At 42.5% G+C, this 21,731-nt stretch overlaps 1 protein-coding gene across 4 annotated transcripts in view; it reads right to left on the bottom strand.

Moving 5' to 3' along the window:
• Window positions 1-7,308: 7,308 nt before the first annotated feature.
• The window catches only part of FSIP1 (fibrous sheath interacting protein 1), a 74,987-nt gene continuing 60,564 nt past the window's right edge, over window positions 7,309-21,731 (bottom strand). For 3 of the 4 annotated variants that reach the window (XM_060273310.2, XM_060273317.2, XM_060273323.2), the window contains 2 exons: window positions 14,877-15,384; window positions 12,463-12,687 (listed from right to left, as the gene is read on the bottom strand). In XM_060273310.2, the coding sequence (XP_060129293.2) occupies window positions 12,653-12,687; window positions 14,877-15,384 (543 nt within the window). In that variant the 3' untranslated portion in view covers window positions 12,463-12,652. Of the gene's footprint in view, window positions 7,362-12,462; window positions 12,688-14,876; window positions 15,385-21,731 lie in introns of those variants that run through there. The other variant, XM_088671047.1, reaches the window with a different exon arrangement.

The following is a 21,731-nucleotide window of genomic DNA, read 5'->3' as shown; positions in this document are numbered from 1 at the left end:
TTGTGCTTTTCGTTGTTTTCTACAAGACACCCATTTTTGAAAATTGAAATTAGCAATTTGGGTTGTGGGTGTGGGTGCAGGTGGCTAGCCTTGCCTAGGGCGCAAGAGAGCCTGGCACCTCTGGCACCAGGCAAAAGCCCTGGTAGGCCTCAAAGCTCTGCCCAGTACCAAGGAAGAATGAGAGAATATTAGAAATTTCAAATCCAGCATGAGCAGTTACAAAGCAGTAACCTTCTGGTTGCTTACAGACTGGAACTTACAAAGAAATTTCTGACAGTAAGTGCTGTTTGACAGTGGAACGGACTCCCTTGGCAGGCTGTGGATTCTCCTTCCTTGGTGGTTTTTAAGCAGGGGTTGGGTGACTATCTGTCTTGGATGCTTTAGCCGAGATTCCTGAATAGCAAAGACTAATGACCCTTGGGATCCCTTTTGACTCTACACTTCGATGATTCTATGATTCTAAGCGTGTTTTGCCTACAGCACCTGAAGATGGCCATCCTGGTTCAGGAGGAAAAGGAACGATGGTGACATTAGTTCAAGACCTATAGTGGACGTAGAAGAAGCAACTCATAGGGAGGGAAAATATCCATAGTCCAGCTGAAACACACCCAAGTAGTATCATACATTTTGTTATTGTACACTAAAAACAATTTACAATAATCTGCTACTCTAAAATAATGCAAGTTCGCCTATCAAAGTGCATTCTTCTTTATTTGAACAGCCAGGTCATAATCCAAGCCAGAGTTATGAATATATAAGGCCACTGGTTTCAAAAGGCCTAAGCGTGACTTACGTTTCATTTTTGGAGCAGGTCTAGCTGCAAGTTATCATTTTCGCCTTTGTACAATGTCACTGCTCTGTTTATAAAGCAGCCAGTAATACAAATTGACCATGGTCCATCACTAACATTCAATATCACCTTTGAACATTTGCCAGCACAGGAAAAATAATACTTACTCCATGCAATCTACCTCACTGAAGAGTTTTCAGTGACAATGGTGGGTTGGATTGCTCATTTCCTGCGCAGAATACAAATAGCTCTTATGCCAAATTGTTTCTTATCAGGTGCTGGAGTGTTGATGTAAAATGTTTGTACTCTGAAAACTATTCAGCCAATTTTGGTTACCTTTTCTACAAACCACCACAACTTCATCTTTAGATGCTAAACAGATGAAACAGAACTCTTCTATAGTTCTTACAGAGCACTTCAAATGTTTCTCTGCCCTCTTTTGCGTGTTCAGACCTTTAAACCTCCCCCTTAAATAAATTCAGACAAGACTCAAATCTTGGTTTGGTTTTGGGCAGAATTTAGGCCACAACTTTATTTATTACAGCATGTGAGTGGTTGCATAGGCTCTGGTTCGACTAGCTCCCTGCACCGTTGCAGGTAGCGCTGACCCAGGGCACCAGCATAGGTCAGCCTAGGGTGAACACCCAGATAGGCGGAAAGCTGGGAGCAGGCTATGTCCACCACCCAGATGTCCCCCTGGACTCAGGCACGGGCACAACCCCCTCTCAGGGGTTGACCAAACAATTTGAGTCCCTGGATTCCTTTAACGGAATACCCCTTCACATAGTGATGGCAAGACCATTTCCCCCATCCCTATCACCTGAACCAGAGCCTATCCGCAACCTTACAAGTTGTGACGATTTGCTACACGGCAGGCGAAACCCAAATGGAACCAGCCAATCAGCCAAGTGGGGGAAATTCCTGCCGTGCCCCTGTCCCAACGACAGATGACAGCATAGCAAGGTTAAGTGCACAAGCCCTAAAAGCAGGGAGAGGTGGGTGGGTGTTCCGATGCACGCACCATATTACACATTCCATTTGTAGGCTAATCCTGTGATCTATTGTATCACTGTTTCTTCTATGAGTTCAGGGTGGTATACATTTACTCTCACAATCACCCTGTGATGTAGCTTAAGTGGAGAGACAGTGACAGACACGAGATCACCCAGTGAGTCCAATAATTTGAGTAGTGATTTGCGCCCAGGTTTATTTTGTAATGATGGGGTTTATAATTCAGAGAGACTCCCTTAGAATTGAGAAATCGGTAATTTGAGGACTTGCCCTCAGGTCACGTGATCCAGGCAGTTCCAAAGGATTTGAAGTCCCTGGACAAGTTGGTCTTAGAGACTCTGAGGAATAACATTGTTTCAAGCCATTCCTCATTCCTCTAGTTTGACTGTGGACCAAGAATCATTACATCTTTGGTCCAAGTCCTGTACCCTCTAACGCACCACACTGCCATAAGCAAGTACAGTGGTACCTTCGTTGTTGAACAGCTTGGCTCCCGAACAAATCGGCTCCTGAATGCCACAAACCGAGAAGTAAGTGTTCCAGTTTGCAAATGTTTTTTGAAAGTTGAACATCCAACGTGGCTTCCGATTGAGTGCAGGAAGCTCCTGCAGCCAATCGGAAGCCACACCTTGGTTTTCAAACAGTTCTGGGAATCAAATGGACTCCCGGAATGGATTAAGTTTGACAACCAAGGTACCGCTGTATAAGAATGCAGGCACTTAATCATCTATAAAGAAGCACAGAACGCAGTTTTGCTGGAAACAAACAGCTTTATAAAAAGGTAAAGGGGCCCCTGATCGTCTAAATCAGGTTCAAATATAGGAGAGGCAAGAAGTTTCTGACAAATTATAACAATATAGTTGAAGACCAAGTATATTATTTTCTTACTGTGCTTTTCCAGCTGTCTTCCTGTATTGCACTTTTTAAAGGCACTTTTAGGTTCTTCCTCTGGATTCGCTAGAGGTTGTTACAGAAAGCATAGCAATCCTTGGCACTCGATCCCCACTTTCCCATTACTAGCAGTTATTTTAGAAAACCTAACACATACCTTTCAGCTTTCCTCCCTTACAGCAGTTAAAATACACCTTGAGGCCAAGTTTATGACAGCAGAGGATTTAGGCTGTTGCCTCAACAGTACTTCAGTTGTTATCTCTGGGTAGTAAAACTGTGTCACCAGTGAGGGGCACAGATGTAATAAACACGGGTCTACCTCCCACTCAGAGGTGCTTGCATTTTATTTAGCATAGGAGTAAATTTTGAGCAGTATGTGTGCAATGAACGTAGCCAGAGGTTTTTTGTCTTCCTTGAAAGAAAAGCTGAACAAACTGATAATCTTTCTTCGGCTGCTTCCGGAGCCAGTGAGCCAGTGTGGTGTAGTGGTTAAGAGCGGTAGACTCGTAGTCTGGGGAACTGGGTTCGCGTCTCCGCTCCTACACATGCAGCTGCTGGCTGACCTTGGGCTAATCACACTTCTCTGAAGTCTCTCAGCCCCACTCACCTCACAGAGTGTTTGTTGTGGGGGAGGAAGGGAAAGGAGAATGTTAGCTGCTTTGAGACTCCTTCTGGTAGTGATAAAGCAGGATATCAAATCCAAACTCCTCTTCTTCTTCTTCTGGGCAAAGAATGAAGCCCCAGTATCTTAGATGATGAAGAACAGAACTTCACCCAGGTAAAACATTATGCATCTGAGAATGCCCATTCTCACCTGCATAGTTTTGTGGGTAGAAATGTAGGAAGAACTGGATGTCCAAATGTACATCACAATTCAGCAGTGCACCTTGGTAAACATCTGCCTCTAATCTGCACCCGCAGTTATCATTCCACCAAGGACATCAATATATGAAAGCTGCTTTTGCATGCATAACTCCCTTGCAGAACTGGGGCGAAGAACTCAGAGAGAGAGAGAACAGTGATATACATGTTTTTATGCTACCTTTCCGGGCACAAATGTCTTTCTCAAGTCAGCTCAAAAAAATAACATAAAAACCTTTTTAAAATATAGTGCACACATTTAAAATATTAAAGCTAAAAAAGCTAATGCTTGTATGGTGGCATACAAGTCAGAGCTAGAAGTAGTAGCTGGGAACGCTTAGTTTAAAAAAAAAAAAGCCAATCACATTATATTAACTCATACTAAATATTACTACTTGGCAACACTGCTTAAAGTTAGGCTGAGAAAAAATGGCTCTCTCTAGATCTCAACCGGGATTATTTTTAAAAATATAAATTTTCTCTCCATACCGTAACTGTGTCACCCCCTTTAAACTGAGAGATTACCAACAGTAATGTGCCCACAAAGGCCATATCAGAAGAACTGTAATAATATGATACAAAAATTCTGTAAATAAATGAGAAACTTGAAATGTTCAAGAAGAAACATTAATGTAACACTCTCACGAGAAAGGAAGGAAGGAAGGAAGAAAATACTTTTGAGTACCATAACAATCAGGACTACTTTAAAAAAATTAAGTACACAACATGAATTAGAACAGAGATTTACAGTTTCAGTTTAAAGAAACCCTTTAAGAATAAGTTTGAATAGATTTGCAGAGCTCAGGGAAATCTCCTTAAAGTAATCCTTTTATCCAGAAAATACGTGTATGGAAGATGTCCAAATCTTTGGGTTATTTCATTCCTAAATGGTTCAAAATTTGGACATTACGGCCACATTCCTACATGTTTTAAGTACAGCGACTTACACTGTGTGCAAATAATCAGTTCAATATATAAATATAAGGCACAAATTTTCCAGCCTGAGCTTGCCAAAAGCTTCCTGAAGCTTCGGCAGGAACAAATATCAGGCCATGCACAAGCATAACCTGTGCGTTGATCCCCCAACATGCATATGCAAACACAGGCTTGCAAAGCCCAGAGTTTATTAGGCAGGGCTTAGGCGTTCTTACTAGAAATTAGCCACACAATTCCCTTTTGTTAAAAGTACATCCCCTCACATTTCTCAATATTAAGAAGTACTCAGCTATAATCCTTATACAAAAGCTCAACATCATCTACCAAAAATCAACTGGAAATCCTCTAATCCTCTATTTGTTCCCCCTAAATAAAAATGTTTGACATGAAAAAGACAAGCAGTTGAATCTTCTGGTGACATACGATTGGTCCTCTAAACATGGGAGCCTTCTCTGAGGCTGCAATCTCAAACTTGCTTATTAGTGAGTGATTCCCATTTAATGTGGCATGACGTACTTTTGAATAAATATCTGCACAGGATGGGGCTGCGCATCTATCTCTCACAGTCTTTCCTGCCAAATCCAAACTGTGATGCACAGAGCTGCCAAGAAACACCATTACACATTATACAATTCAGATTGTACAATTCAGGGTCTACAGCCAAAGCCATCTTGTAGCACATGGTAGGAACACAGGAAGCTCCCTTATACTGAGTCAGACCACAGGTCAATCAAGCTCAGTACTGTCTACACCAGGCATCCCCAGACTTTGGCCCTGCAGATGTTTTGGACTACAATTCCCATCTTCCCCATCCACTGGTCCTGTTAGCTAGGGATCTATGGGAGTTGTAGGCCAAAACATCTGGAGGGCCGCAGTTTGGGGATGCCTAGTCTACACTGACCGACAGTGGCTTTCCAGGCATTCAGACACAGAGTTTCTCCCAGGCCTACCTGGGATACAGTGAACTTAACCCAGGGTCTTCTGCCTCGGCCCAGTACACCTGAAGGAGTGTCTCCACCCCCATCGTTCAGCCCGGACCCTGAGGTCCAGCGCCAAGGTCCTTCTGGCAGTTCCCTCACTGTGAGAAGTGAGGTTACAGGGAACCAGGCAGAGGGCTCTGTGGAATGCCCTCCCATCAGATGTCAAGGAAATAAACAATTACCTGGCTTTTAGGAAACATAAGAAGGCAGCCCTGTTTAGGGAAGTTTTTAATGTTTGAAGTTTTATCGTATTTTTAATATTCTGTTGGGAGCTGCCTAGAGTGGCTGGGGAGGCCTGGCCAGAAATTACTATGATATTAAGTAAGAAATTACTATGATATTATTATTATTATTATTATTATTATTATTATTATTATTATTATTATTAGCTATGCATAGCCACCGAGCTATGCCGCTTCCCCAAAGGTCACAAAAGAACATTCTAACAGCAGTTCTGTATTTCAGGAATACATTCTCCCCACCTAAGAAAACCACTGCTTTGGAACCATGGTACAAAAGTAAAGAACACGAAGCTCATCCCATTGTCCCACCTTCCCATACGCTCACAACAGCCGATGGGTTCTAAACTGTGCTTGCTCAGTATGTTGTTCAGTAAAGTCACTTTAAAAGCCAACTAACCAAATCCCCCTTTCTTTCTGAAACAGAAATTTCAGTTTAGAAGCAGGAAGGCTACATTCAATTTCCCCCTCTCGGTTCTTTCTTCAAACCAAATAGCTAATCAGTATGATTCTGGCTCCTTTTGTATGGGTATGCATGGACAACCCCAGTAACTTCTAGAATTTGCCGTTGCTTGAATGGTGCTGACTGTTGCAGGATCATCCTATGGCACACAGATCCTACTTTCAAAGACAGAACATGTTGTACATCTTCTCTACTATCAACAGGAGCCAAAGGTTTAAGGTGAACGGTTCTACACATCAATTAATGCTGGAGGCAGTGTGTCTCTGAATACCAGTTACTTGGAATCATAAGCAGGGAGAGTGCAATTCCATTATCAATAGACACTTAGTGTGCCACAAAGAGAACAACACAATGTTGGATGAGATGGGCCATTGGCTTCATCCAGCAGGGCTCTCTCTTCCTATGTTTTGGACTACAACCCCTGTTCAATCACACTTCCATCATGCTAAAGTGCTTTCCACCAGTCTGTTTCCAGACAAAACCAAAGTGCTAGTTATGACCTCTAAAGCCATATACAGTTTAGGTCCAAGCTATGTGAAAAACCGTATTCCCTCATGTGAACCTGCTCAGGCTCTGAGATCTTTAGGTAGGGTCCTTCTCTCACTCTCACTTCCTTCACAGGCTCACTTAGGAGGAATGCGGAACAGGGCCTTCTCGGTGGTTTCTCCCAGACGTTGGAGACCCCTTCATAGAGAAATTAGACTGGCGCCCTTGTTGTTGTCCTTCTTGTTTGCAAAGGAAGGGCTGGTGCTGTGATGTTTTTATTCTAATGCTCTGTACGTTTTAATATCACACATATATTCTATTAATGTTTAATTTTCTTTAATGATTGCTCTTTTTCTATGTTTTTAGCTGTTTCCATTTTAGCTGTCAGACACCTTGGGTCCCCATCAGGGAAAAAGGTGTTGTGATGATGATGATGATGATGATGATTTCAAGATTGAGACTATTCTACTGCCCAATTACTTGACTGTATGTCCAGAGGACTGGATTTAACTCAGATTGAATACCTTTTGCCCAGGTTGGCTACTATTTGTCTGTAGCAAGTAATTCCATGTTTTAAGGTTTGGTGTGATGGTGGCCTCATGTGCTTACAAGAGTATCAGGTTATGAGCAGTGAAGGAGGCAAAAGTGAAGAAAAGTGGAATAATGAAATGTGCTTGACATGCTAAGCTGCTTCCTCCCACGGCCTAGAACAAGACAAGAAAACAGGAACTTGAGGCACTGATTTGGATTAATGGGAAGATGTTGCCTTGTGGCAGGCTTCTGCGGTTAGACAAAACAGATGGCATTTATGAGTAACGTCTTATGTATAAGAAGTGCTATCGTTGTAAAGTTCTCTTGTGATGTAAGCAATGTGAAGAAAGGTTGCAGCATCTAGGATTTTTGAGTTTAACATGAACTGGTGGTGACCGACTAGGAGCGAGACCTTGGGATCACGGTAGGGGTCATAGGAGAACAGGATGCTAGACTAGATAGGCCATTGGCCTGATCAAGCAGGCCCAACTTGAGTTCTTAAGTCCTTTTGTTTATTTCTACACGCTTAGCAATTTTGCACACGTGCATATCCAGCTCAAATTCAAGCAATACACCCATGGCACATTCACCCTAGCAAATTTCAATGCCCTGCCTCTCTGTTGACCACCCTGGGACCAAGACCGAGAGGTACATGGTTACCGTGCCTTGTGGGCTAAGAGGACCACCGTCATGGGGCAAGCAGAGCCAGTCAGTACCATGGTTTGACCCAATGTTATCCAACTATGTACATTTTTTGCCTGCATCTTGGTGCCTATCTCAGGGACAATGGAAAACAGACATTGCCAGATAGGCTATAGGTTATTCCAGGCAAGTCAGTCAAAATAAGAACTGAGATCTAATGTGGTCTGCAGGGGACATTTGTTATTTAGAAGGCAGAGTCGTTTCAAGAACAAGAGGACAATTATGGCTGTTAGAGGTGATCGTCTGCAAAGTGTTTCAAACATATTACCTATATAGGTGGGGGCCATTTCTCAGGGGCTTCTGTTCCCAGTCCCTGTGTGTACCAGGGGAGCGTGCATAAGCGTCCGCTGCCCCTATTCTGCCCTCTTCTGGGTCCAAAAGGACCTGGGCATTGGCGATCACATGACAACTAGAAGAGCCTAAAATGGTCAGGTCACTTGCCTGTATAATGCTACAAAGTGGAGCAGTGGAGACCATGCCCCCATGCTGTAAGCAGAAGGAAAAACAGCGAGCATGAGCAGAACAGAGCACCCGCAAACCAGGCAGAGCTGAAACAGCCATAGCAGGTGATCCTGAGGCTGAGGAAGCAGCCAGAGAGCTCAGAACAAGAAATATGCAACAGAGAACGAGATGCTTAAGGGAAGTACAGGAGCAGAAAGTGAGAGGGGGGGATTTTACTCAAAACGTGTGGTTTTTCTCATAAAAGCATGAAGAGATGTTTCTCAGGGGAAAAACTGAACCCCCTCACTTTTGGTCAGCATTAAAAATGTGCAAACTCACTGGGGAGAAAACAATCATGTTTGCCTATTCATTTCCGGAGGACTTGATCACCCCTACATGAGACATGGCAGCTGAGTAGACAAAGAAAAAAGAAAAGTGCAGGAGCACACTTGAGAAATCTAATTTTGCGTCTCGCTCTAGAATGGCTTCTGCATGCTTTTGAAAAGTGTGATGAATGAAATTAGGAAAATTGTGGGGGTGATGGGAACACTACCCTCCTTATAGGGATAATGGGAAAGAAACTGCCGTCCTGGGCATAATTGCTGGGAATTGGGACCAACAGAAACAAGAGATTGTTTCAGACTGAATGCCCCTGCTGCCTATAAGTTGGCCTGCACAGAGAGTGTGCCTGTACCACAAAATAAAAATCATTAGCAATTACTGTATTGACCCAAATATATGCCACACCCGAATATAAGCCACTCCCTTAAAATTTTGCAGGCACTCATCCCCATTCTGTTTTACCAAAAGTCTGTTTCAGCAGCGATATCGCAAAAGCCAATTTTTGTAAGGTCGCAAATTTAAGCCGCACTTTAACTTTTCACAGTCGGAATTTGGGAGGGGTGTGGCTTATATTCAGGCCAATACGGTAGTTTTCATGAAAGATTGCATGCTATAATGGAACTACTAAAGTAAAACTTGGCTAAAAAAATAATACAGCCAACAGGAGAACAACAGTAGGCGCTAATATTCCCTACAGTGTTATGCGTAAGAGAGGGGTGGGTAGCAATATGTCAAATGCCTTATTTTGGCCTGACGCCCCTATTACAGTACAAGGGAGGATGTCGAGGAAAAGCTTTGGATGGTAATAGGATTCTGCAAAAAGATGTTACATGCTTGTTTTATGAAGGTTGCTCAAACTAAGCAAAGAACATGCTTTATCTTGTTTATTTTCTGCGCCTGTTTACCTACTGAGTAATGGACTTTGGACTGGAACACACTGGGCTACATATAACAGGGACAGGGAAAGTGTGGTCCTCCAGATTTTGCTGGGCTACAACTCCCATTATCCCTGATCATGGTGGGCCCCAGGTTCCTTATCTCTGATATACAGGCAGACTTGGTGGGACATCTTCTGGAGCTTTAGCTCTGCTGGATAACTGCTGTTGTGGGAATTTAAGTTACCGTAGCTCCCAATTTTTTGTGCTGTTCTAACTAGATCAAAGGAAAGCTCTATAAGGCAGAAACGGTTACTAGTATGATTCTGAACATCAGTTATCCGTCCTGAGGACCTAGATGTTGAATTTTAGGTCCTTAGTATGATCATGTCGTAAGTAAGTGGTAAAATTCATCAAAGAAGGACTGATATGACAATGTGAAGACAGCTGAACAGGTATGGGTAGAAGAAGAGGGGAATGTATTGAAAGGGTATATAGTGATACCTGCTTCACTTGTTTCAGCAGCTTAGTGCTAACCCTAACACTGAGGAATCCAAAACTGGGTCAGTAAGATGTTGCTTTGTGTCAGCCTCTTATAAAGGTAAAGGTAAAGGGACCTCTGACCGTTAGGTGCAGTCGCAGACGACTCTGGGGTTGCGGCGCTCATCTCACTTTATTGGCCGAGGCAGCTGGCGTACAGCTTCTGGGTCATGTGGCAGTCAGAACTTCTGACAGTAATGTCACTGTATATATCTAACCACAGCAAAGGTGTCTTGTCTAACCAGGTGTAAAATTAAGGCAAATGAATATTGGCATGCAGTGATTTGTGATTTAAGGAACGTGTTTATTTTGGCTTGCTTAGCAGCTTTGCAGATGCTCAAAAATGGTACAGTGAAAGAAAAGCCTATGCTGCACACAATCCTATTACAGCTAAAAAGGATATAAAAGAGCACCAGAGAAAGAGGAAGTTTGGCAGGATTAGACGGCTACAAAGGTGCCCACATTACTAGAAACCATGGCAAGCTTCTAGGCTCTGCTCCCAATTTCCCATCTTGATCAGGCTGCAGCAGGGCCTGAGCGGCACATGGTTACCGCAAACTGTGTGCTAAGAGATTGTACCAGATGCAACTGAGCTCCATCCTCCACTGTCATCTAAACAGAATCAGTCTGTTCAACCAATAGTATTTGGCCACTTCTGGATTTACAGTTGCTGCTGTTTAAACAGACATCAGTTTTGCATAGCAGCTTCTCCAGCCCGCTCTGCTGCTTGCCTGCCAGGCTTCTGTTTCTATTATTAAAGCAAGACAAGTTGGTGTCTGCTTCTTGCTCCTTCACTTAGTCAGACGGCCACGTGCGCTTCTGCTGATCTGCCAGAACCAATCCCTGCTCTTGGGACATCCTGTACCAACAGGTTTAAACCTGCTCCTTTGCACTTGTGCCCAATGCCTGTTATATCAGCTCCTTCACCTGGCATCTCTCCTCTTTGGTTGTGTTCCTTATGCCAACCTCGTTTGTTAAGCAGAGAGACTAAAGCTGCCCACCCCTCACCAATACATAAATCCATTCTTAAAATTAAACCTCAATTGCCTTAATCATCAGTGGTGGTCAAATGCCACATCTTCAATTGGGAAACCCACAGCAAGGGTCAAGGTTTAGAAAGACGTGCCATGGGAGTGGGCTTGGCTACATATTAGAAGTATGTACAGCCAGACTCTCCAATCTCCAGAGCAAATGGCTACAACCATGGCACTGCAACACTACTGCTCCTCTTTTATCAGGGACATCTTGCCGCTAGATGGCTCCTTCCAAGGCAATGCCCACTCAGCTGCAGGCGGAGGCACAGATCAGCAAGATATTTCAGTGCAAATACCCTTCATAGGGGGCCCACTGTGCTCTTCTCGCACGATCGCCTTTGAGGACGAGGCACAATCTATTATAATCCTATTGCTATTCAACAACCACTTGCTCATATTGCTCCCCTTTACTCCCTTGTTTCTAATTTGTAGATTGTTAAACTACAGGCAGGGGCCTCGGGTTTCTAATTATTGTTGAACAACACAGTATGGATGATTAATGAATGCTAAATAAATCCCTATCTTCTTTTTTACTCAATGCTGAAAGGGCAGGGCAGTTCCCTACATGATTTGCCAGAATAACAGGCTTTCACACATGCATTGGTGTTGGCATAAATGGAATGTGCATCTGAGTAGCAGACTGGCTGTTTTTTACTTCTAACAGAATGTATGTTACTATGTGATTTAATATGACTCCCTGTCCACAGTTTTGCACAGCTGCCTGTACATTGACTCTATGCTAATGCGTGACTAGACTTTATCTTTGATGATAAACCTGTGGACAGGGCCCATGCCTTTGTGGTGGTGGTGTAGTGTTGCACAGAGTCTAGTCACTGTAGATGTTTTCAAAGTAATAAACAAACAAACAAACAAACCACAGAAGCAAACATAAAAGTAATGACAGCATTTTGCAGTTCTTCCCCACTCAGATTTTTGTATAAATCATCATCAAATAACACACAAGAATGAACATGTCCTGATTCTTATAAGTAGCAGGGAATCAAGTTTCAAACAGAAAACAGAGGTACTTTTGAGCATCCCATTCTCTGCATGCCTCCTGTTTAGATGAATCTGCAAAACACATATTCTGTTTATATTTAAATATGGCTCACTGTAAAGAATGTGGACTTATGTCTCAGTTACATAAAAGCTGCTGCTATAGTGCGTGCACCGTGACAACCTAGGCATACAGTGTCATGTAGTTTATTTCCTAAGACTCTTCAAGATTTCATAATTAGAAACCAGGTAGAGAAGCCTAAAACTACATCTTTGGGATTATTTTTTTAAAAAAAAACACAAACATTAACATGCATGCAAGGTATTGATGCTGTTTCCAGAAATCAAGTTAACAGAGAATTTTTTATTTAGAAGTCCAATTGCCACAGAAAAGTAAGACAAAAAGCATTTACTATGGGGAAAACATCTTCACCGAATATGGCTCAGATCTGGATGATTTCTGAAATGATCTTCACTAAGTAAATCAATAACCAACAAAATAGACTTTACCAATGCACTGAAGGTGGCAGCATTTTACTCTTCAGTCATGTCTTCATCTTGCTGTTCATCTGTACAGAAACAAAACCATTCTTGGCTTATTGAAAGGCCTGCAGTATTCAGAAGTATAAATGAAAAAAAGCAGCTGGATGTTATTGCTGCCATCAGCCCACCCTGGGCATTGCTGGCCACAGACTAGGCCATGGGTAATCAATATGGTGCCCTCCCGATGTTGATGGAATACAACTCTCATCATCCCTGAACACTGAGAACACTGGCTATTCTGATGGAAGTCTGAGTCTTTGAGGACATCGCATTGACTATTCCTGGCCCAGGGTATTTGCCAACCAGATGCCAGTGGGAAGCCAGGAAACAAGTCCAGAGCACACTTTGTGATTCCAAGCAACAGGTGTCCAAAGGCATCCTGCCTCCAAAAGAGGTGGTAAAACATTGTGGCTAGTTGGAAGCCTTGTTCTTTGACAACTGGCCTGATCTTCTTTTAAAGCTATCAAAGTGATCATCACTACTGCCTGGAGAAGCAAATAGTTTAACTATGCACTGTGTGGAGAAGTGCTTTCTTTTGCCAATCCTGAATCTTCCAACATTTAAGCTTCCTTGGATGGCCCCAAGTTCAAGTATTAAGAGAAAGGAAGAAAAACTTATCTCTATCCACTTTTTCCATACCATGTATTATGCAAAATTCATGTGCTTTCTAGCTTGTATGTCTGGGTCCCTGTCACATAATTCCTTACAGCCTACTAAAAATGGCAAATCCCAAACATTTAATCATGATGGCCACTAGATGGGTACAAAGATACTACATTATGAAAATGTGGCATGTCTAGCTAAGCAATATTTCTGTATTCCAAGTAAATGTTTCATTTGATAGAATACTGGAGTTTGACCTAGGAAATCCTTGCTCGGCTATATTCTCACTTGGGAAAGTCAACTGCTGCTCTATGAATAACCATAGCACAGGAGATGTTTCAGTCATCCTCTCAACATCCCTGACCATTGGTCATGCTGGTCCAACACCATCCCTAGATGTACTAGAGACATTAGGGAAGCAGAAAGGGTGCTAGACACTGATTTATTTTTTGCAATAACCACATATTTACATATTTGCCAAAATCTTGTGAGAATTCTATGTCTTGCATTTACTCTACTCTTCTTTGCCTGGATAGTTCAAGGTGGTAAAGGTAAAGGGACCCCTGACCATTAGGTCCAGTCGTGACTGACTGTGGGGTTGCGACACTCATCTCGCATTATTGGCCAAGAGAGCTGGCGTACAGCTTCCAGGTCATGTGGACAGCATGACAAAGCCGCTTCTGGCGAACCAGAGCAGCACACGGAAACGCCGTTTACCTTCCCGCTGTACCTATGTATCTTCTTGCACTTTGACATGCTTTCGAACTGCTAGATTGGCAGGAGCTGGGGCTGAGCAACGGGAGCTCACCCTGTTGCAGGGATTCAAACCGCCGACCTTCCGATCGGCAAGCCCTAGGCTCTGTGGTTTAACCCACAGCAAAGACTCAACAACAAAATATGTTAAAATGCATTCTTCATTCAAGTGTCATTCAGCAGCAGAGGCTTCTGTTAGAAAAGTCAAAATGACTGATGAGTACTCAGAACACTTTGCCACAACTAAAGAGGACAACTTATGGCCAACTTATACACATTAATTGACTTCTAAGGACTCCTGTGCATTACAGTGGTATGCTCAGAATAGAGAGACAATGTATTCCCACCCTTTGTTAATATTATTGGGCAACACAGGAAAACTTCCAGACACTAAACCAATTAAATTTCAAAATGATCTCTAACTAGAAATACCCATCACCTCTCTATTATTATTGAGCAATGCTACCAGTTCCTTTTAAAAAAAATGCAGTCAGTTGACCTTTTCTGCAACCCTTTACACATTTTATCGACACAATGAACAAAAGAAACAGGTTTACATATTATTAAAGAGATAATTCATCTGTGTATATCCAACTTTATTGCCAGCTGACATAATCAATCATTATTTTTAGTGCTTTTCCTGAGAACTAATCTCACAGCTATTTATGTCAGTTCAAGAATGTCAGAAAACATTTTGAAATTTTGTGTTATTTCTGGCATCGTTTTGTGCCTTATGAAAGGGCTTTTTTGCCCCACCAGTGTAATCATCATACATTAGTGCATACCTTCGATGAGAACCTGCTTGGGTTTTTAAAATCACAATCAAAAGCCTATTCCAATGGTTTATTAAGAACCTCACCTCCTCTGGTTTTCAATGGTATGCTAGGAATGTTGACATCTGTGGATGGCTCATTGTTCGTGCTGATACAATAAAAAGGTTCATCAAGAAAAGAAGGCTTTTTCAGCTTGTCTGTGCTAAGGGCTATTGACATGAAGTAGTCCTCAGAGCTACTGGCATGCACAATCTCCTCCTCTTGGCTTTCTTGATTCTCATTTTCTTTTTTCTCTAACAGGTGAGATTCATCCAATGCTCTGCTGAGATTACAGTCAGAGGTTTCCATCATTTCCTTTGAACATGTATCATTATCTTGAGCATCCATCATTTCTGGGTTTGCCAGCTTTTCCACACTTTGGGCATCATCTGATGGAATGATGTCTTTAGCTGTGTTGCAACAGAGACTTGTTCGTTCAAGAAAGGATCCCTGAGATTCTGGCAAGGTAAGACTGTTTACTCTTCTTGGGGTTTGCATACATTCTTCCAGAAGGGCATTAAGCTGCTCTTCTGAGAGACAAGGCAGTACATCTGGCTGGAAAAACAAGGGAAAAATTCTCCCTGTCAAAATATAACTATAAATAACGCCTGCATAAAACAGCTTGACGACACACAGAAATAATGGAAGCATTGATCTCTCATGCCAAAGAGCATAAACCAGGCACCAAAATGAAGGAAAAGTACCAGACAATGAACCAAGAATGTTTTAATATGATCTATAACTGGAAATACACCTCCCACCTGTGTATTAAAATAATAATAATACCTGCAGCAACTTGCTACCAGCCTGAGCAGAAGAGCTTTTGGGAAGCAACCGGTCACAGAATTAGACACAAATGTCCTATTGATAGTGTGAGGACACGACTGGTCTAATTGTAACAGCATCAATACCTTAGCCACAATGGAGCCAATGTTTCCTAGCCCACCACATTGCAGCACTCACAATAGTCCTTAAGTGACATTTTTATAGGCCGTACAGAGGCCTAGCGAGAACAGTGACAGTGAAAGCTGGTAAAGGTAAAGGGACCCCTGACCATTAGGTCCAGTCGCGGATGACTCTGGGGTTGCGACGCTCATCTCACTTTACTGGCCGAGGGAGCCAGCGTACAACTTCCAGGTCATGTGGCCAGCATGACTAAGCCGCTTCTGGCAAACCAGAGCAGCACACGGAAACGCCGTTTACCTTCCCGCCAGAGTGGTACCTATTTATCTACTTGCATTTTGACGTGCTTTCGAACTGCTAGGTGGGCAGGAGCAGGGACTGAGCAATGGGAGCTCACCCTGTCGTGGGGTTTTGAACCGCCAACCTTCTGATCGGCAAGCCCTAGGCTCTGTGGTTTAACCCACAGCGCCATTCGCTTCCACAGCGCCACCTATTAAAGTTTCCAAATGTGGTTGTGAAGGATTGCATGTTTGTGCACAGATCCTAATATGAATGCTGAACATTGTAAGAATGGCCAATGCAGAGATGCCTGCATATGGGAGTGGAAAATATAGGGTCAAAACAAATACAATACCTTGTTACGCAGATGCAATAGTCACAACATATAGAGCGCAACAGGCTGAATGGTAATGTTTGTAACAAAATTTTTACTGGTTACTTTCTAACATACAAATCAAGTCCAGGATGTACACCATATACAGTGGTACCTCGGGTTAAGAACTTAATTCATTTTGGAGGTCTGTTCTTAACCTGAAACCGTTCTTAACCTGAGGTACCACTTTAGCTAATGGGGCCTCCCGCTGCCGCCGTGCGATTTCTGTTCTCATCCTGAAGCAAAGTTCCTAATCCAAGGTACTATTTCTGGGTTAGCAGAGTCTGTAACCTGAAGCGTCTGTAACCCGAGGTACCACTGTACTATCCTTAAGCAAGGTAAATAATAACCTATTTAATTAAATCCAATGCAGATAGTATTAATTCCTTTCTTAATACAGTCTTGTTTGAATTCATATGTTACACAGTCCTTGAGTGTGAAACAAGGAAATATCCAGAAACCTTGTTCTGCCCAACCCAGGTGCCTGAGCCAGCCTGCCTGTGTCTGCCGCCAATGCTAGCCAACCTCATCAGTTGTGTCATCCATGACATTCCGTGGACCTTTCCTTAATCACATTCGAGGACTGTGTAATATATGAATTCAAACAAGAATGTATAAAGAAAGGAATAAATATATCTGCATTGGCTTTAATTAAATAGGTTATATACCTTGCTTAAGGATAGTATATGGTGTACATCCTGGACTTGATTCGTATGTTAGGAAGTAACCAGTAAAAATTTGTTACAAACATTACCATTCAGCCTGTTGCGCTCTATATGTTGTGGAAAATATAGGGGGCAATAATGTGACTTTGTCAGCCAGAAAACATCCGGAAGCCCAATCACAGTTTCAGTCACCCTTTCATATGGTCTACTGAAGAGATGATTAAAGCTATGGTAGATCTATTGACTGTGCCTTTATCTGCCTAGATGTCCACTTTATTCTTTATGTTCAAATTGGCTAACAGTCTGGCTTAAAAAGGAATAAAGGCATATGCTTTAATGAAATCCACAAAGTCTTACAGTATAAGCAATATATAAAAGCAGCATCAATAAATCAACTAAACAATCCAATGTAGCAATGATCAAAACTCAATGGCTGGATGATACAGATGCTCAATTTAATCATTGTTTTGGAGTCAGCCTGCAACTTGAATTTGTTATCAGATGTAAAGCTTTTTTAAAAATTAACCAACAACAATTATACAGGCAAGTAGGTGGGTTTTAAGTACCTGCTTAAACACCAGAAGATATGGAGTCTGACAGATCTCCCCATTTAGGACATTTCACAGGTCAGGCATCACGGAGAAAAGGCCCTGTTTCTGACTAAGATACCAAAAGGAGGAAATACATATTTCATGCGCCAATCAGAGATTCCCTCTTGCCAGTGCTAAGAAGCAACAGTCTGAGTTTTACAGATTTGTAACTAATTCTTATGGCAGGCCAAAAGGGACACAATCCAGCCAAACTTTTTAATTTCCTTGGCTTCAATGGAATACATTTATGCACATAGTGAACCATCACACTGAAATTGAGTCTTAACTTTAAGTTGGGCCATGCTCTCAGTAAGTGATGGACACATTTTAGTATACATTTGACCAATTCTGTTGACCAATTCAACAGAAAACTCACACAGAAATTATGACTTCTCTTAGAGCAGAGGGCCTTCTCAGTAGTGGCACTCGCCCTGTGGAACACCCTCCCATCAAATATCAAGGAAATAAACAACTGTCTGACTTTTAGAAGACATCTGAAGGCAGCCCTGCTTAGGGAAGTTTTTAATGTTTGATGTTTTATTCTGTTTTTAATCTGTTGGGAGCCGCCTAGAGCAGGGCCGTCTTAAGCATATCTGGCGCCCTGGCACCGTGGGAAGAAGAAGAAGAAGAAGAAGAAGAAGAAGAAGAAGAAGAAGAAGAAGAAGAAGAAGAAGAAGAAGAAGAAGAAGAAGAAGAAGAAGAAGAAGAAGAGTAGTTTGGATTTGATATCCCGCTTTATCACTACCCGAAGGAGTCTCAAAGCGGCTAACAATCTCCTTTCCCCTCCTCCCCCACAACAAACACCCTGTGAGGTGGGTGGGGCTGAGAGACTTCAGAGAAGTGTGACTAGCCCAAGGTCACCCAGCAGCTGCATGTGGAAGAGCGGAGACGCGAACCCGGTTCCCTAGATTACGAGTCTACCGCTCTTAACCACTACACCACACTGGCTCTCCCTCTGGCGCCCCCCCGCCCCGCCCCGTTTCCCAGCGCGGCTGTCTGGCGGGCACAGCGCGCAGTGCGGCTGCCGCAGGCTCAGCAGTGCAGTGCCCCCTGGCGGCCCGGCACCCTGCGCCACCCAGCCTTGCCATAGGGCTGGCCCTGGCCCAGAGTGGCTGGGGAAACCCAGCCGGATGGGCCGGGTATGTATGTATGTATGTATGTATGTATGTATGTATGTATGTATGTATGTATAAATATGTTGTTTTGTTGTTGTTGTTGTTTTGTGGTCACAAAATAGATATGTTAAACAAACAAACAAAAAAGCCACTACTCCTTAATATACAGAAGCATTTCCCTTCTTGAAATACCAGTATAAACATTGACCTCGTGTTTTATTATGAGAATAATACGATAAATTACTGTACATATAGGGTTACCATTTTTGAGTGTGAAGCCTTTCAAAACCTTTGGATGGGCAAAAATTTAACAATATATTTCCCTTTCATGAAAATATTGTACTGCCAAGTACCTGTGAATTCCTTCTAGTAGCGCCAAGTGGGATGGCTTACTAGTTCTTCCCATCATTTGTTCACTTTTCCAAAATAAAAAATAAAAAATTCCAGCTTTGCAAGTGCAGTGGCAATAGAGTCCATCACCAATATAAGTTACCATATCCATCCTTACTCCAAGCAAATGTGCTTACGATTTTAATGTAATTCTCCAAATTATAGTGTGTGGGTTTTTCTCTTCTGTGTCCAGCTACAACTGCTATTCAGTAGATTTAGCCGTAAAAGAACTCTTCAAACCTCCCTAAGGGCTTTCCTTTCTTCTCATATTTCTTGCTGGCGTCCTTATACAAACATTTCTTGTCAAGAAGTAAATCAGCTGAGGCAATCAGCACACAGGCTGACATTTGGACAAATAATTAAAAGATTGAGTTACGCTTGTGAGGGAATCTCTCTTTTTGCATTTTAAACACTTGCGAGTAGAAATGTATTGCAGCTATCCTAATGTTCAAGGGTTTAAGGGTTGCTAAGGACCTGCTTAAATAATGTACCTGCTGTAGCATCGAAATTGTTATTGAGGTGATAGATTCTTACAGCAGGCCAAATAAGGGGAATGATCCTGCCAAAGTCAAGCACTTTTGCTTTCAATGGGAGAGATTAAAGCACATGCCTAATCCTGCCATTAAAACCAGTGGGACTTGATTTCACTGCTCCCTTTGCACCCCCTAGCCGTCCTCCCCCAACCTGGAGCCCTCCAAAAGTTTTGGACCACAGCTTCCCTCACAGCTGTGCTGGCTGGAGCTGATGGGAGTTGAAGGACTTGAATTAGAAGAAGGCTGCCCTAATCCACCAGCCACGGCAAGCAGGACTTGGCTTTTCCCCATGGCAGGCTGGACAGAAATTCAACAGGTGACTCTCCTCATTGCTGCATTTCCATGCTGGGTAAAGCTTTACCTGCTTATAATTTTACTTTTCACAAAGCTGCTAAAAACACAGCGGCTTCATCAGGGGGCAAAAGGTCGCAAAAGGACCAATACTCATTGCCATTCCTTAATCAGGACATCTGAAGGCAGCCCTGTTTAGGGAAGCTTTTAATCTTTAAGAAATTAGTGTATTCTGATATTTCTGTTGGAAGCCACCCAGAGTGGCTGGGGAAACTCAGCCAGATGGGCGGGGTATAAATATATTATTATTATTATTATTATTATTATTATTATTATTATTATTATTCCCACCACTACCATTCCTGTATTGTTCATTTACTGAAAACTGTATGATTTCTGGACAGCAGAAGGGCTGTGTTACTTCTATGGCCCACCTCATGACTTGCACACTACTATAGAAGTGATAAACAGTAATAAAACTTGAGTAGTAAAACTAACAGTGATGCTTTCGAGATCTTAAGAAGAGAGAGATTAATATTTAGTGATCCTGTTTATTGCCATTGGGGTGTATGCAATTGTATCTTGGCTCCGGAGAGGCTTCCATGAGCAGAAAGCGAGATATGATTTCCATTCATTTAGAATCATAGAATCATAGAATCATAGAATCATAGAGTTGGAAGAGACCACAAGGGCCATCCAGTCCAACCCCCTGCCAAGCAGGAAACACCATCAAAGCATTCCTGACAGATGGCTGTCAAGCCTCTGCTTAAAGACCTCCAAAGAAGGAGACTCCACCACACTCCTTGGCAGCAAATTCCACTGCCGAACAGCTCTTACTGTCAGGAAGTTCTTCCTAATGTTTAGGTGGAATTTTCTTTCTTGTAGTTTGAATCCGTTGCTCCGTGTCCGCTTCTCTGGAGCAGCAGAAAACAACCTTTCTCCCTCCTCTATATGACATCCTTTTATATATTTGAACATGGTTATCATATCACCCCTTAACCTTCTCTTCTCCAGGCTAAACACACCCAGCTCCCTAAGCCGTTCCTCATAAGGCATCGTTTCCAGGCCTTTGACCATTTTGGTTGCCCTCTTCTGGACACGTTCAGATGTCTGCCATATATACCTCCCATGCTGTTCCAAATGGTTCCTCAACCCTCTTGAGCTGACTGGGAAGTAAGAACAAGCTAAAATCACATCTCCTTTCCTTTCCACTCTCAGAAGCCTTGGTTGGGTCTAAAAGCTTTCCCTCTTACTTATTTTATTACATTTTTTATTATGCCTTTCCATGTAAGGAGCTCAAGGTGGCATACGTGTTTCTTTGCCACCCATTTAATACTCGTAACAGCCCTTTGAGAGAGGTTAGGCTGAGTCATAGTGATGGGCCAATGATCACCTAGCAGCATAGCTTAGAGAATATTTGACCCTGAGTTTCCTTAGTCCTAGTTTGACACTGCACAAAACTTCTGTCATTTCAGTGCCAAGCACAGGCCTATCTGTTTGCCCATGCTTTTTTAAAGGGTTGGAGCTGAATGTGTTTGTACATGGCCTGGTTTGAAGCTGCGGTTTTGGCTTTAGTTGTTCCTATTGTTTCAATGAATTTATATTTTATTGTGTTGTTATACGATTAATTATATATTATTGTGTACCCAATAGGGTGATGACGTTTTCATTTTTCCCCCCTCAAAAATTATTTCCTGTAGCACAAATGGATGAACTTTTGCCTATTAATGACTAAAATGAGGTATATTCCACTGAAATATTTA

Source organism: Zootoca vivipara, chromosome 1, assembly GCF_965207765.1.
Source record: "Zootoca vivipara chromosome 1, rZooViv2.hap1.1, whole genome shotgun sequence".
NCBI lineage: Eukaryota > Metazoa > Chordata > Lepidosauria > Squamata > Lacertidae > Zootoca > Zootoca vivipara.
The sequence above is the reverse complement of the archived record's forward strand: the minus strand, read 5'-3'. Positions and strand labels throughout refer to the sequence as shown.